This window comes from Phyllobates terribilis, unplaced genomic scaffold (assembly GCF_046119375.1).
Source record: "Phyllobates terribilis strain yellow unplaced genomic scaffold, ASM4611937v1 Scaffold_3__8_contigs__length_932513732, whole genome shotgun sequence".
Taxonomy (NCBI): Eukaryota; Metazoa; Chordata; class Amphibia; order Anura; family Dendrobatidae; genus Phyllobates; species Phyllobates terribilis.
The window spans coordinates 359,166,733-359,179,702 of record NW_027362763.1 but is presented as its reverse complement, the minus strand read 5'-3'; the positions used below and the strand labels follow the sequence as shown (position 1 = coordinate 359,179,702).

General features: G+C 41.3%; 1 protein-coding gene across 3 annotated transcripts in view; it reads right to left on the bottom strand.

Annotated features, from left to right (window-relative positions):
- Nucleotides 1–12,970, bottom strand: part of CCDC150 (coiled-coil domain containing 150) — a 93,290-nt gene that overhangs the window by 78,642 nt on the left and 1,678 nt on the right. For all 3 annotated transcript variants that reach the window (XM_073675321.1, XM_073675322.1, XM_073675323.1), the window contains exons 2-4: nucleotides 12,385–12,533; nucleotides 10,118–10,332; nucleotides 9,360–9,538 (exon numbers count right to left, since the gene is read on the bottom strand). In XM_073675321.1, coding sequence (XP_073531422.1) covers nucleotides 9,360–9,538; nucleotides 10,118–10,332; nucleotides 12,385–12,530 — 540 coding nt within the window. In that variant the 5' untranslated portion in view covers nucleotides 12,531–12,533. The remainder of the gene's footprint in view (nucleotides 1–9,359; nucleotides 9,539–10,117; nucleotides 10,333–12,384; nucleotides 12,534–12,970) is intronic.

The following is a 12,970-nucleotide window of genomic DNA, read 5'->3' as shown; positions in this document are numbered from 1 at the left end:
TGAACAGACGTGTGGCAGAGGAGCTCCTGTAACCCTGTCCTGTAATCCTTCCTGCCCGAGGGAAATACTACATTTCAGAGGACTTACCAGGTGGCCTGAAGTCTCAGGAGTGCGGGGGAGCAATCGGCGGTGCAGTACGGGATGACCCGGCGAGACAGTAAGCAGAGACAGGCGGCCAGCGCATCGCAGCACGAGGGCCAAAATGGCGCCGCGGCCTCTGAGGCGGGGACCGAGACTCCAAGGCAGCGGGAGAAGCGCATGGAGACGGCGATCCGGCTTTCCAAATATGCACACGGCGGAGGAGCTGAGGAGCCTGCACCCGATCAGAATGTGCAGTCATTAAAAAGCACGGTAACGGAGGGGGATGTGGAGAGGGCAGCGGGGGAGGCACAGGAGAAGTCATACCAAAGGAAAATACAGACTCCTAATCTAACTACTACCCCCAGCAGAAAGGCTCAGGTTACCAGTGATGCTGACAGAGTGACAGAGGATGATGAGCCTACTTTAAAAGATGTGCTGCTGGCCATCTCGCATAGCAAAGCAGATCTCACTGAACATATAGGGTCTGTGAAAATAGACATATCTCATATGCGCCATGACTTGCAGAAAATAAGGGAGCGCCTCACTGCAACAGAAGGCAGAGTGGGGGATTTGGAAGATGCTGTGACTCCTATGACTAAAACACTTAAAACAGCTACTGACTCTATCAACTATTTACTCAACAAAACGGATGATTTTGAAAATTGCCTAAGAAGAAATAATGTGCGTATTGTGGGTGTGCCTGAGAAGGCAGAGGGCAGAGAGGTGGTGGATTTTTTTGAGACATGGCTGCTGCAATCCTTAGGAAAAGATAAATTCTCTAAAATGTTTGCTATTGAGAGGGCACAGGGTCCCCACCAGACCTCCACCTCCTGGCGCAATGCCATGTACAGTCTTAATTAAAATGTTGCATTTTCGTGATAGAGATAAAATCCTACAATTGGCGCGGTCTGCTAATGACTTATGTATAGAGGGGGCGAGAGTGTCCTTCTATCCTGACTTCTCTGTGGAGGTTCAAAAGAGACGCGCCCAATTTCAAGATATCAAGCGCAGATTGAGAGCACTGCAAGTACCCTATGCAATGCTATATCCAGTACGGCTGCGAGTCATAGCACTGGGTGAAACTCATTTTTTTGATTCATCAAAGGAGGCTGTAAAGTGGCTGGACTTAAAAGAGAGACAAATCCGGACGGGCTGACACCAATTTTGTGAGGATCCTTGACAGAATATAATATAATAATCCAGGGATTTTGAATCCTAGTGGATAATACTCCTCTGTTGCCTACTGAATTTATGTCCATAAACGTTATGATTGTTATTTTACAGTTATTATATACTGTTCATAACCTGGCTCTCATATATACCTCGGGCAGGCCAATATACTTATATGGTTGTTGAGGTGCTGGTTTCACCTACAATGTATAAGCAGGGATAAGACACTCTGCCGTTTGTATGTTCTGGGAACGTTGTGTGGGGGGAGTGAGGGAGTCTCTGATGCAACTCATGTTGCGGCTCCTCGTGTGCTAAGGCCTACTAGGCTGCATGAGGCTAAACACCAGACTCTACATAGTACGGCTGTTGGTATTCATTTGATTAAGGGGGGGGGGGGGGTTAAATGAGGTAGTGAGGGGGGGTAAAAGAACAGAATTTACTTCGTTTGGTGCAGACTGTGTATTAATACAATACTATAATCTTGATGGTCAGACGCACGAGTGGGTGCGGAGGGATGTATGCAACGGTCCATTTTCAATTGTTGAAGCATGGTCAAGCAGATTAATGTAGTATCCTGGAATGTCAGGGTTATGGGAGATCACGGCAAAAGATTTGCGGCACTTAAATATCTTAAGGAATATCGGGAGTCGATAATCTGTCTGCAGGAGACGCATTGCAATACGGAGGCCGCTGCGGCACTGAGCAAGCTTTGGAGGGGGCCGGCCTATCACTCTATACATAGTACATACTCTAGAGGGGTTAGTATATTGATTCATCCGAATTTACCCTTTGAATGTGAAAAAAGTATCTGTGACAGGGAGGGTAGGTATGTGTGCCTAGTGTGCAGAGTGGCTGGGCTTAGAATTTGCCTAATCGCTCTATATATTCCTCCACCTTTCTCTATACAGACTTTGCGCCAAATATTCCCATGGATAACGGAATTTGCTACCATACCCCTGTTAGTCATCGGGGATTTTAATATGTACCTACATGCTGAGCTTGATAAGTATAGGGGTAATGTGAAGGGAGGGGCTGCTCAAGAGACATCATTGGCAAGGGTCCTACAGGAAATTAGCTTGGTAGATGTGTGGCGGGCTCGATTCTCAAATGTTAAGCAGTATTCATGTTATTCAGCATCCTATTCTTCTCTGTCCAGAATTGACCTGGCTCTGGGAAATAGTCATCTAGTCCCTTTAGTTACTAAAGTAGAATACTGCACAAGAATGTTATCTGATCATTCCCCATTATTGGTAGTTTTGGGGGTAGATTCTGGCATTACAAATAAAAGAGTATTGTGGAGATTTAATCCCTACTGGCTGGACGTGTTTGGGGAACAGTTGGATTTAGCAGGTAAATTAGATTATTTCTTTAAAGACAACATAGGATCTGCTCCTTTAAATATGGTATGGGAAACCATGAAGGCGTTCTTAAGGGGGATCCTGATTAAGGAGATTTCCGTGGTTAAATCCAGAAACAGGGCTCGTACCCAAGAGTTGCGGAGAGAAGTAGACATACTGGAACAGAGGTATGTTGGGTCCCCAATTATAGAAAATAGGGAACACTGGATACGGGCACAGGATACACAGAATGATCATATATTGAAACAAGCAGAATATAAACGATTCTTTCTTAAACAACAGTTTTATGTGGAGGGAGAAAGTGCAGGACACTTGCTGGCCACTATAGCCAAGGCCCAGACTGGGGCTCCTGTGATTGCAGCCATCAGGGATACTAGGGGTGTGGTAATTACTGACTCAAAAGCTATAATGGAAGAATTTTTTCAGTTTTACAGACAATTATATGCCTCCAAACAGACTAACGAGCAAAGGGACATAGATCTATACCTTCATAATATGCAAATGCCATGCCTAACAGATAGCCAAAGAGAACAATTAGATGCACCAATTACACTGGAGGAGATGCAGGAAGCTTTAAAAGATTTTCAAAATAACAAGGCCCCTGGTGCGGATGGGATCCCCGCATAAATTTATAAGGAGGCTGGGGGGGGGTTTTGCTTCCCAGGTTACTGGAAGTCTTTAGGGAAGCAAAGGAGAGGGGGACCTTGCCGACTTCAGTGAGGGAGGCTAACATAGTTCTTTTGCTTAAACCTGGAAAGGATGCCCTAAACCCAGACTCATATAGGCCAATATCCTTACTCTTGGTAGATGTAAAAATTCTAGCTAAGATCCTGGCTACCAGATTGGGGGCGGTTATTACGCACCTGATTGCAGAAGACCAGACTGGATTTATACCAGCCAAGTCAACGGCAATTAATCTGCGTCGGCTTTTCCTTAACCTACAAATGCAGCCACACAATGTGGGTGGTAGGGCAGTGCTATCGCTTGATGCCGCTAAGGCTTTTGATAGTGTCGAGTGGGAGTACTTATGGGCTGTTTTGAGAAAGATGGGATTTGGTGCTGAATTTCGAGTCTGGGTGCAACTTCTATATAGCAATCCGGTAGCTCGGATTAGAATTAATGGCAATCTTTCTGGTAACATTGAAATGGGCAGAGGCACGCGTCAAGGCTGCCCGTTGTCCACCCTACTATTTGCCCTGGCTGTGGAGCCGTAGGCTGTTAAGCTTCGTTCCAGCAGCGAAATACAGGGGTTCTGCTACAAAACACTGGAGGAGTGGGTGGCCTTATATGCCGACGACCTTCTGTTGTTTCTGGGTGACACGGAGCAATCTCTGATGGCGGCTATGAATCTAATAACGGAGTTTGGAGATTATTCTGGCTTGCGGATGAATTGGGACAAATCAGTCCTTATGCCGGTTGATGGTTTGTCTCAGAATACGAAGGTAGGGAGTACCAGCTTGAAGGTTGTGCGGGAATTCAAATATCTCGGAGTTAAAGTGACCACATCTATCGGAGATTATATTTCTTTAAATTTACTTGAACTGCTTGCCAGGTTTCAACAAAAGGCCGATACTTGGAGTAAACTTCCCTTATCAGTGGTAGGTCGAACTAATCTAATTAAAATGGTGTTAAAGCCCCAATTATTATATATCCTTCATAATTCACCTGTTTGGATCCCCATGAGAATATTTTATAAGTTTCAGGCATTGTTTTGGGAGCTGATCTGGAAAAAAGGGGTGGCCAGAATTAGTTTGAATACACTTCAAAGGCCCAAAGATCAGGGGGGACTAGCCGCACCTAATCCATGGATATATTTTCTGGCCTCTCAGATTCAACAGCTTGGGTTGGTTCGGGGGAACCTGGACAAACTGATACGCCTACTTTCACACAATCTGCCGATTATCTCCTTTTTAGAAACAGGAATCTCGGGGTGGGATGCTAGGCGACACCTCCCGACCCTAACACTTATGGGGAAAACGTGGCAGAAAATTAAACTGTTGTTGGGAATGAAAGGCTTTACCCCGTTTACTCCGTTGTGGCATAATGCGGGCCTTCCAGAGATCCATAAATTGAAAAGATTTGGAATATGGGAAAAATTGGGAATAACTAATGTGGCGCAAATATTAGAGGGGGAAATACTTAAATCGTTCCAACAGATAAAAGACGAATATTGTGTCCCACAAACCAGTTTCTACTTTTATCTCCAATTGAGGCATGCATGGTTTGTACAGCCGCGACATATGCAAAGTAAAATCCAACATCATCTACTGTTTAATACGCTATTATGACATAGAGGTGGGAAGGGAATGATATCCAGAATTTACGGGATACTTATGCAGCAATTTCAGTGGGACAGACCCTTAAATGTCAAGGAGAGATGGGAATGTGATATTGGTACTATATCCTCAGAGGAGTGGGAAGAGGTGGTGGGGAGCGTTCTGACATTATCTACATGTGAGGCACATAGACTCTCACAGTTGTATTTATTACATAGAGTATATAGAACCCCCAAATTTCTACAGCGCATTGGGGTAAGGAATGACAGTATGTGTCCGAAATGTGGAGAGGAAGGAGCAGATCTTATGCATATGATGTGGACGAGTAGGAGGGTCGCTGTATTTTGGAATGAGTGTGTGCAATATATTAATACTGTGTTTGAGTGTAATTTACCCCTATATCCTAAAGTATGTGTATTAGGCCATGTGGAAATAATAGGATGTGAAGAGGATGAAATAATAGCCATTAAGAGGACTCTATACCAGGTCAGAAAGCTTATAGCCGAACATTGGTTGGATCCCTCCCCTCTCAGGTTCCAAGAATTCCTGGATAGAATGCGTCTTTTATTAAGATTAGAAGAGGGAGTGTACAAAAAACGGAAGGCTATACGTAAATTTGACAAAATCTGGGGTAAATGGAGCATGTTTCATGGTCATTATGTCATGTCTAATTTAAATATCACTTGAGATTGAAATGTTGTGGTCTCCCATATTCTATATAACTAATTGCTGATTGTCGGACGCTATGCTATATATCCTTGGATCAATTTATCAATGCCTTAACGGTCAAATAAGCTATATGATAGTACACGGTCTGTAATAACAAAATTTGCTCTTGTCATATGGTTCTTGGGGTTGTAATGGGTAGGGGGAAGGGGAATGGGTGGGTTTTGAGAGGCACTACCAGTTCGGTGATGTCTCACTTTTGTTTATTTGTAATGTTGAAAAATATTTTAATAAAAAATATCTGATTTTAAAAAAAAAAAAAAAAAAAAAAAAATTCTGTATTTTCTTGACCATGAAAATTGTACATTCACACTGAAGGCATCAAAACTATGAATTAACACATGTGGAATTATATACTTAACAAAAAAGTGTGAAACAACTGAAAATATGTCTTATATTCTAGGTTCTTCAAAGTAGCCACCTTTTGCTTTGATGACTGCTTTGCACACTCTTGGCATTTTCTTGATGAGCTTCAAGAGGTAGTCACCGGAAATGGTCTTCCAACAATCTTGAAGGAGTTCCCAGAGATGCTTAGCACTTGTTGGCCCTTTTGCCTTCACTCTGCGGTCCAGCTCACCCCAAACCATCTCGATTGGGTTCAGGTCTGGTTACTGTGGAGGCCAGGTCATCTGGCGTAGCACCCCATCACTCTCCTTCTTGGTCCTATAGCCCTTACACAGCCTGGAGGTGTGTTTGGGGTCATTGTCCTGTTGAAAAATAAATGATGGTCCAACTAAACACAAACCGGATGGAATAGCATGCCGCTGCAAGATGCTGTGGTAGCCATGCTGGTTCAGTATGCCTTCAGTTTTGAATAAATCCCCAACAGTGTCACCAGCAAAGCACCCCCACACCATCACACCTCCTCTATGCTTCACGGTGGGAACCAGGCATGTAGAGTCCATCCGTTCACCTTTTCTGCGTCGCACAAAGACACGGTGGTTGGAACCAAAAATCTCAAATTTGGACTCATCAGACCAAAGCACAGATTTCCACTGGTCTAATGTCCATTCCTTGTGTTCTTTAGCCCAAACAAGTCTCTTCTGCTTGTTGCCTGTCCTTAGCAGTGGTTTCCTAGCAGCTATTTTACCATGAAGGCCTGCTGCACAAAGTCTCCTCTTAACAGTTGTTGTAGAGATGTGTCTGCTGCTAGAACTCTGTGTGGCATTGACCTGGTCTCTAATCTGAGCTGCTGTTAACCTGCGACTTCTGAGGCTGGTGACTCGGATAAACTTATCCTCAGAAGCAGAGGTGACTCTTGGTCTTCCTTTCCTGGGGCAGTCCTCATGTGAGCCAGTTTCTTTGTAGCGCTTGATGGTTTTTGCAACTGCACTTGGGGACACTTTCAAAGTTTGCCCAATTTTTCGGACTGACTGACCTTCATTTCTTAAAGTAATAATGGCCACTCGTTTTTCTTTACTTAACTGCTTTTTTCTTGCCATAATACAAATTCTAACAGTCTATTCCGTAGGACTATCAGCTGTGTATCCACCAGACTTCTGCACAACACAACTGATGGTCCCAACCCCATTTATAAGGCAAGAAATCCCACTTATTAAACCTGACAGGGCACACCTGTGAAGTGAAAACCATTTCCGGTGACTACCTCTTGAAGCTCATCAAGAGAATGCCAAGAGTGTGCAAAGCAGTCATCAAAGCAAAAGGTGGATACTTTGAAGAACCTAGAATATAAGACATATTTTCAGTTGTTTCACACTTTTTTGTTAAGTATATAATTCCACATGTGTTAATTCATAGTTTTGATGCCTTCAGTGTGAATGTACAATTTTCATAGTCATGAAAATACAGAAAAATCTGTAAATGAGAAGGTGTGTCCAAACTTTTGGTCTGTACTGAGATATATATATATATATATATATATATATATATATTATATTATATTATATTATATTATATTATATTATATTATATTATATTATATTATATTATATTATATTATATTATATTATATTATATTATATTATATTATATTATATTATATTATATTATATTATATTATATTATATTATATTATATTATATTATATTATATTATATTATATTATATTATATTATATTATATTATATTATATTATATTATATTATATTATATTATATTATATTATATTATATTATATTATATTATATTATATTATATTATATTATATTATATTATATTATATTATATTATATTATATTATATATATATATATATATATATATATATATATATATATATATATATATATATATATATATATATATATATATATATATATATATATATATATATATATATATATATATATATATATATATATATATATATATATATATATATATATATATATATGAAAGCGCTTGCCGAAATGTGCATCGGGTTGGACGCAGCCCGGGCAAGGAAGCCTTTTGTGACTGTAAGTCTCCATTATATTTGCACAATTTATAAAGTAGCAATCACCTCATGAATCAGGACATGTTATTTACCATTGATGCGTTATGTGAGCATCGGAGGAGCACTCTTTGAGCCTGCTTGATGAATAAGATGACTTGATTATTTTTGCTTCTACGGTTGATCTCTACATAGTTTTTTAAGCACACTCTGCTTTGCTAATTCGGGGATGTACATATGCACTAGCACTTTACATGTTCCTCTATAGCACTCACCCGGTAGGAGACCTTATTTATATTTATATATATTCATTAATTTATTTATTTATTTAAAGGTATGGTCGGATTGTTCCTTTTTTCTTCTTCCAAAGAAAAGGGTAAGAAGATATTGGGGGGAATGAGGACTAAAATGCAATATGTTGTAATCTTTAATAACACACAGCAGAACAAATGTTTAATATGATAAAAGATGCACTATATTATATACAGTAATCTGATAGCTACATGTAATCTCTGGTCCCAAAAGTAATCTCCGATCTGCCCAAGATCTCCTTCTCTCCTTCACACTTATACGTTCCTCACCCAATCGCCTCCAAGACTTCAGTTGAGCATCTCCCACCCTCTGGAATTCCGCACCCCCAACATATCCGATTATCCACCACATTCGGAACTTGAAAACCCATCTCTGCCAGAAAGCTGCAGCCTGCAATGACCCCCTGCCACCTCACCACCACCGGAGCTGCTGCAACCCCTTAACCTACTGTCTCCTTCCCCATCATTCTGTAGACTGTAAGCCCACAAGGGCATGGCTGTCTCCTTTCTGTACCAGTCTATTATTGTTAGTTTGTTTACCATAATTTATATTTGTATCCTATATGTAACCCCTTCTCATGTACAGTACCATGAAATCAATGGTTCTCTAAAAATAAATAATAACTACATGTAGGTATATATAGTGGGCTCCAAAACACTGTAGATGACAGCAAATTAATAAAAACACCTCTGCCTAGAACTAGGCCCTAACCAAAATGGGCTCAATGCCATTATTACGCTGAGGATTCCATACTGGAGCACAGTTTATTCCCACCGGGACACTTTGTGGAGCCCCATTTGGATTCCTCTGCTGGTGTAGACATGCCATATACTGGACACAATGCAAATGAAGCTTAACGAGCTTTAGTTTGGGTCAAAGTGCGCAGACTTCTAGCATCAAACAATTCTCATCGGTCTCTATCCCATGTCAGAGGTTTTCTATAACTTAATAATCTCCAGTAAATTAATCAGATCAAAACTAAGTATGTATAGGTTATATAGGGAATAAAAGTAATCTGTTTGCAGGCACCAAGAAAATAAGGTACCTTTGTGGTTGTAGCAATCTCAAGAGCTGCGCTCAGCCTGTCTTTGGCTTCTTGTTCTCTTTCCCGCTCCTCAATTGCACAGTTCAACCTTTGGCGCAATCTCATAACCTCCAGCTGCGACCCCTTCAGTTCTTGGCCGTGCTCTTCTTGCATTTGATGTAAACGGAGCTCAAGTTCACCTAGGAGTATTAAATTATTAAAATCTTGAAATGCAAGATGTTTGTTTTTGTGTTATCTACCTTTTTAGTTGTTTATTTAAAGGGGTTGTAAGATTCTTACAAAGATCTTATAAATGGCATGGATGATTTGAAAACAACCCCTGTGGATTCAGTGCTGGCTGCTTCATTGGTCTACGTCGAAATAGGAAGAAGTGACATCCCTTTCTTTGGTCATGTGATGCCGAGGCCTGTGATTGTCTGCAGCGGTCAAATGACAGGAAAGTACTTCATCAGATGGGCCTTTGATGACCTTCCATTTTAGTCATGTGTCTGCTACATTAAATCACAGTCCTCAGCTGTTGCATACTTGAAGAACGGGATGTCATCACTACCTGTTTCAGTGCAGACCCCTGGATCGACGAATACATGATCCGTGGGGGTAGTTTCAAATGACAGGGAACTGAAATAATTGGTTCACTGTCACACTACATGATAGGGTTGTTAGTGTGGAAACCCAATCCCTCTGATGGCAGAGCATGCAGGAGCCCAGAGGGCTAATAAAACATGGCACGTAAATGAACGGCTCCTGGAGCCACTTACCTGAGTGCTTTGTGCTCAGTTCTCGATCTGTGTGCAGGCGGAAGACATTGAGTTTCAGAGTCTGGAGCATGCTTTCCATATGACACATGCGGGTGACTAGACTTTCACAGTTTTTCCATAAGGTATCACCATCTCCAGTGAACGCAAGCCGGGCCCTCACTGGGCTGATTGGACGGATGTGTGGAGCAGATTTTAACTTTTCAAATTTCGTAAATCTAATGGAACGCAACACAGAAAAATTACTGGATGTCCAAGAGAGCAAAATAAGTTCCGCCTAAACCCTGTCCAAACAAAGCAAGGCAGTGGCATGGTAATCCAGGGGTTAGGGTGACACATATTACACGGTAAAGTTACATTAAATTCCATACCTAGCAGTTCAATCAGGGTAGTTTAGCATGGAATGAGAATATGGGAATATTCCCACACTGGGAAACATTCTGATAATCCGGCACTGGTGGTTCTCTAGAGGTTGTAAAGCTTTCTGGTGCTAAGAATTGCCATGGATCTGACCTACTGTATGTTGGGGGCCTACCAGGGATGCCCAATGTGTTTCAACTCAATTTCTAGTGGGGTACCTCTTTTAACCCCTTCACGACCTTTGACATACTTATAAGTCAAAAGTCGTGTCCCTGCCTTCGATGCAGGCTCGCACGTCGAGCCCGCATCTTTCCCCGCACATGATAAATTTAATCAGCCATCATGTGCCTTTAACAGCCACGGGTGGCGTGGGTCTTTTTTTATTACAAATTTCAGAATTTTTTTTCAGCACTTAAAATAAAAAAAAAAACTATACATGTTTGGTATCTGCGTACTTCTAATGATGTGGAGAATCATAATGGCAGGTCAGTTTTACCATAAAGTGAACATGGTAAATAAAAAAAACTCAAAAAACTATTGTGGAATTGCACTTTTTTTTAAATTTCACCACACTTGGATTTTTTTTCCCGCTTTCGAGTGCATCACATGATAATATCAATGGTGTCATTCAAAAGTACAACTGATCCCGCAAAAAAACAAGCCATCAGATGGCTATATTGACAGAAAAATAAAAAAGTTATGGCTCTTGGAAGAAGGCGAGGAAAAAAAAATAAAACGGAAAATCGCAAACTCGTGAAGGGGTTAAAGGTGATAGAATAAATTGTGCCTTAAGCGATGTTGGATGAAACTAATTTAAATTGTATAAATGCTGCTTAAAATTTGGCATTTTATGATCCGTATACATTAAGTAACTGCTTTCTCTTCTATCTTTCTAAGGCCACGGCCCCACTATCAGTATTCGGTCAGTATTTTTTCTCAGGAGTCGGAGCCAAAACCAGGAGTGGATGATAAATGCAGAATTGGTGACTTGTTTCTATTATACCTTTTCTCTGATTGTTCCTCACCTGATTTTGTCTCCCACTACTGAGAAAAAATACTGACCGAATACTGATAGTGGGGCCGTGGCCTAAATCTCTTACAAGCAAGTAAATCTCTTTTACCAAGCAAGTTTCTCTAACATGTTGTAAGTGTGATTTCTACATTGCTCGAATTATCCAGCTGTCCTCATTACTTCTGTGTTATCTGTAGTTCTGGAATTTACCAACGAATCGTTCATATTAACATTATGTCTGGTCCTCTAGATGTTTTGACATCTCATTATATCCTAACCTTTAACCTAAACACTGAACTACTTACGAAAGTATATTTAATCTACTATATTAGCATAGAAGTGAGCAGAAGTAATAATGCACGGGCGGTAGAATGAGATTGATAAGATATCCTATAAAGATGCAAACAATTCAGAGCATTTTACCTTTCCCATCTGTTGTGTGAGGGTCTTCTGCCCTCCGGCGGGTAGTAAACACCCTCTTCCAGGAAGGACAGCCCACAACTTCACAAAAGGGCTATTCCCATGGCTCCAATTAGTCTGACCAGCATCTAGTATACATTGATGGCATATCTTGTCTATGTGCAATAAATCTACGAGATGGGAATATGGGAGATTTTTCTTTTGTTTGGCCAGGTTCACACAGTACAGGGGAAGGGTCCTTTCTGTTACATGCGAACTTCCTACTGAGCACGCTCCTGTAAAGTTTTGCCTAAAATCGAGCAATCATGACTGTTTTCATTTTGCTAAAATTGCCGATCTGCCCTTTTTGAAGCTGTTATGTTCAATATGTGTCACACAACTAAAAATGTCAACCCAAATAACAATGGCAAAGTGCACAATGCCAACACATCTATGACCACATCGACCTTATAGTATGGAAATCCACAAATGCCCTCACCGATGGCTGCTTACACCCAGTGCCTGCAGGTCACTGATCAGGGAGGCCGTCTGTTCCTCTGCTACCCGCATCCGCTGCTCCAGTACAGAGAAGGTTTCGGGGGCGGTCGGAAGGATAGTGAGTGGGGGGATCACTGGTCGAGCCATTCCCTGTGTACAGAAACGGAAAGGACATCAAATGACCATTCTACCTTTTATATGACGAGATCAACTACAGACCAGGCTGTGTCACGGTATTTCACTGTATATATTATGAGCCTCAAATGCTGTGGAAATATAAAATATATACAAAGTTGCTAAATGGTTTTCCTGCTTTCTCGTATAAGACAATTTTTATGATAATGATTTAGATCTCGAGCCTGGTGTGTAAAGAACTAGTAGCAAAGTGAACTAGAATTTCTAAACTCGCTCCTGTTCGCAGCGCCTCGTCCTACGTCATCGGTCAGAGACTGACTGCAGGGTCATGGGATGGCGGGACGGGTAAGAATTGAGCCAAGAAAGTAAGCAGGAGCTGACAGGGGACCAGGGTCATGTAGGGTGGGCACGGCAGGCATTGTAATAGGCTCCTAGCCTTTTACAGGGAAACT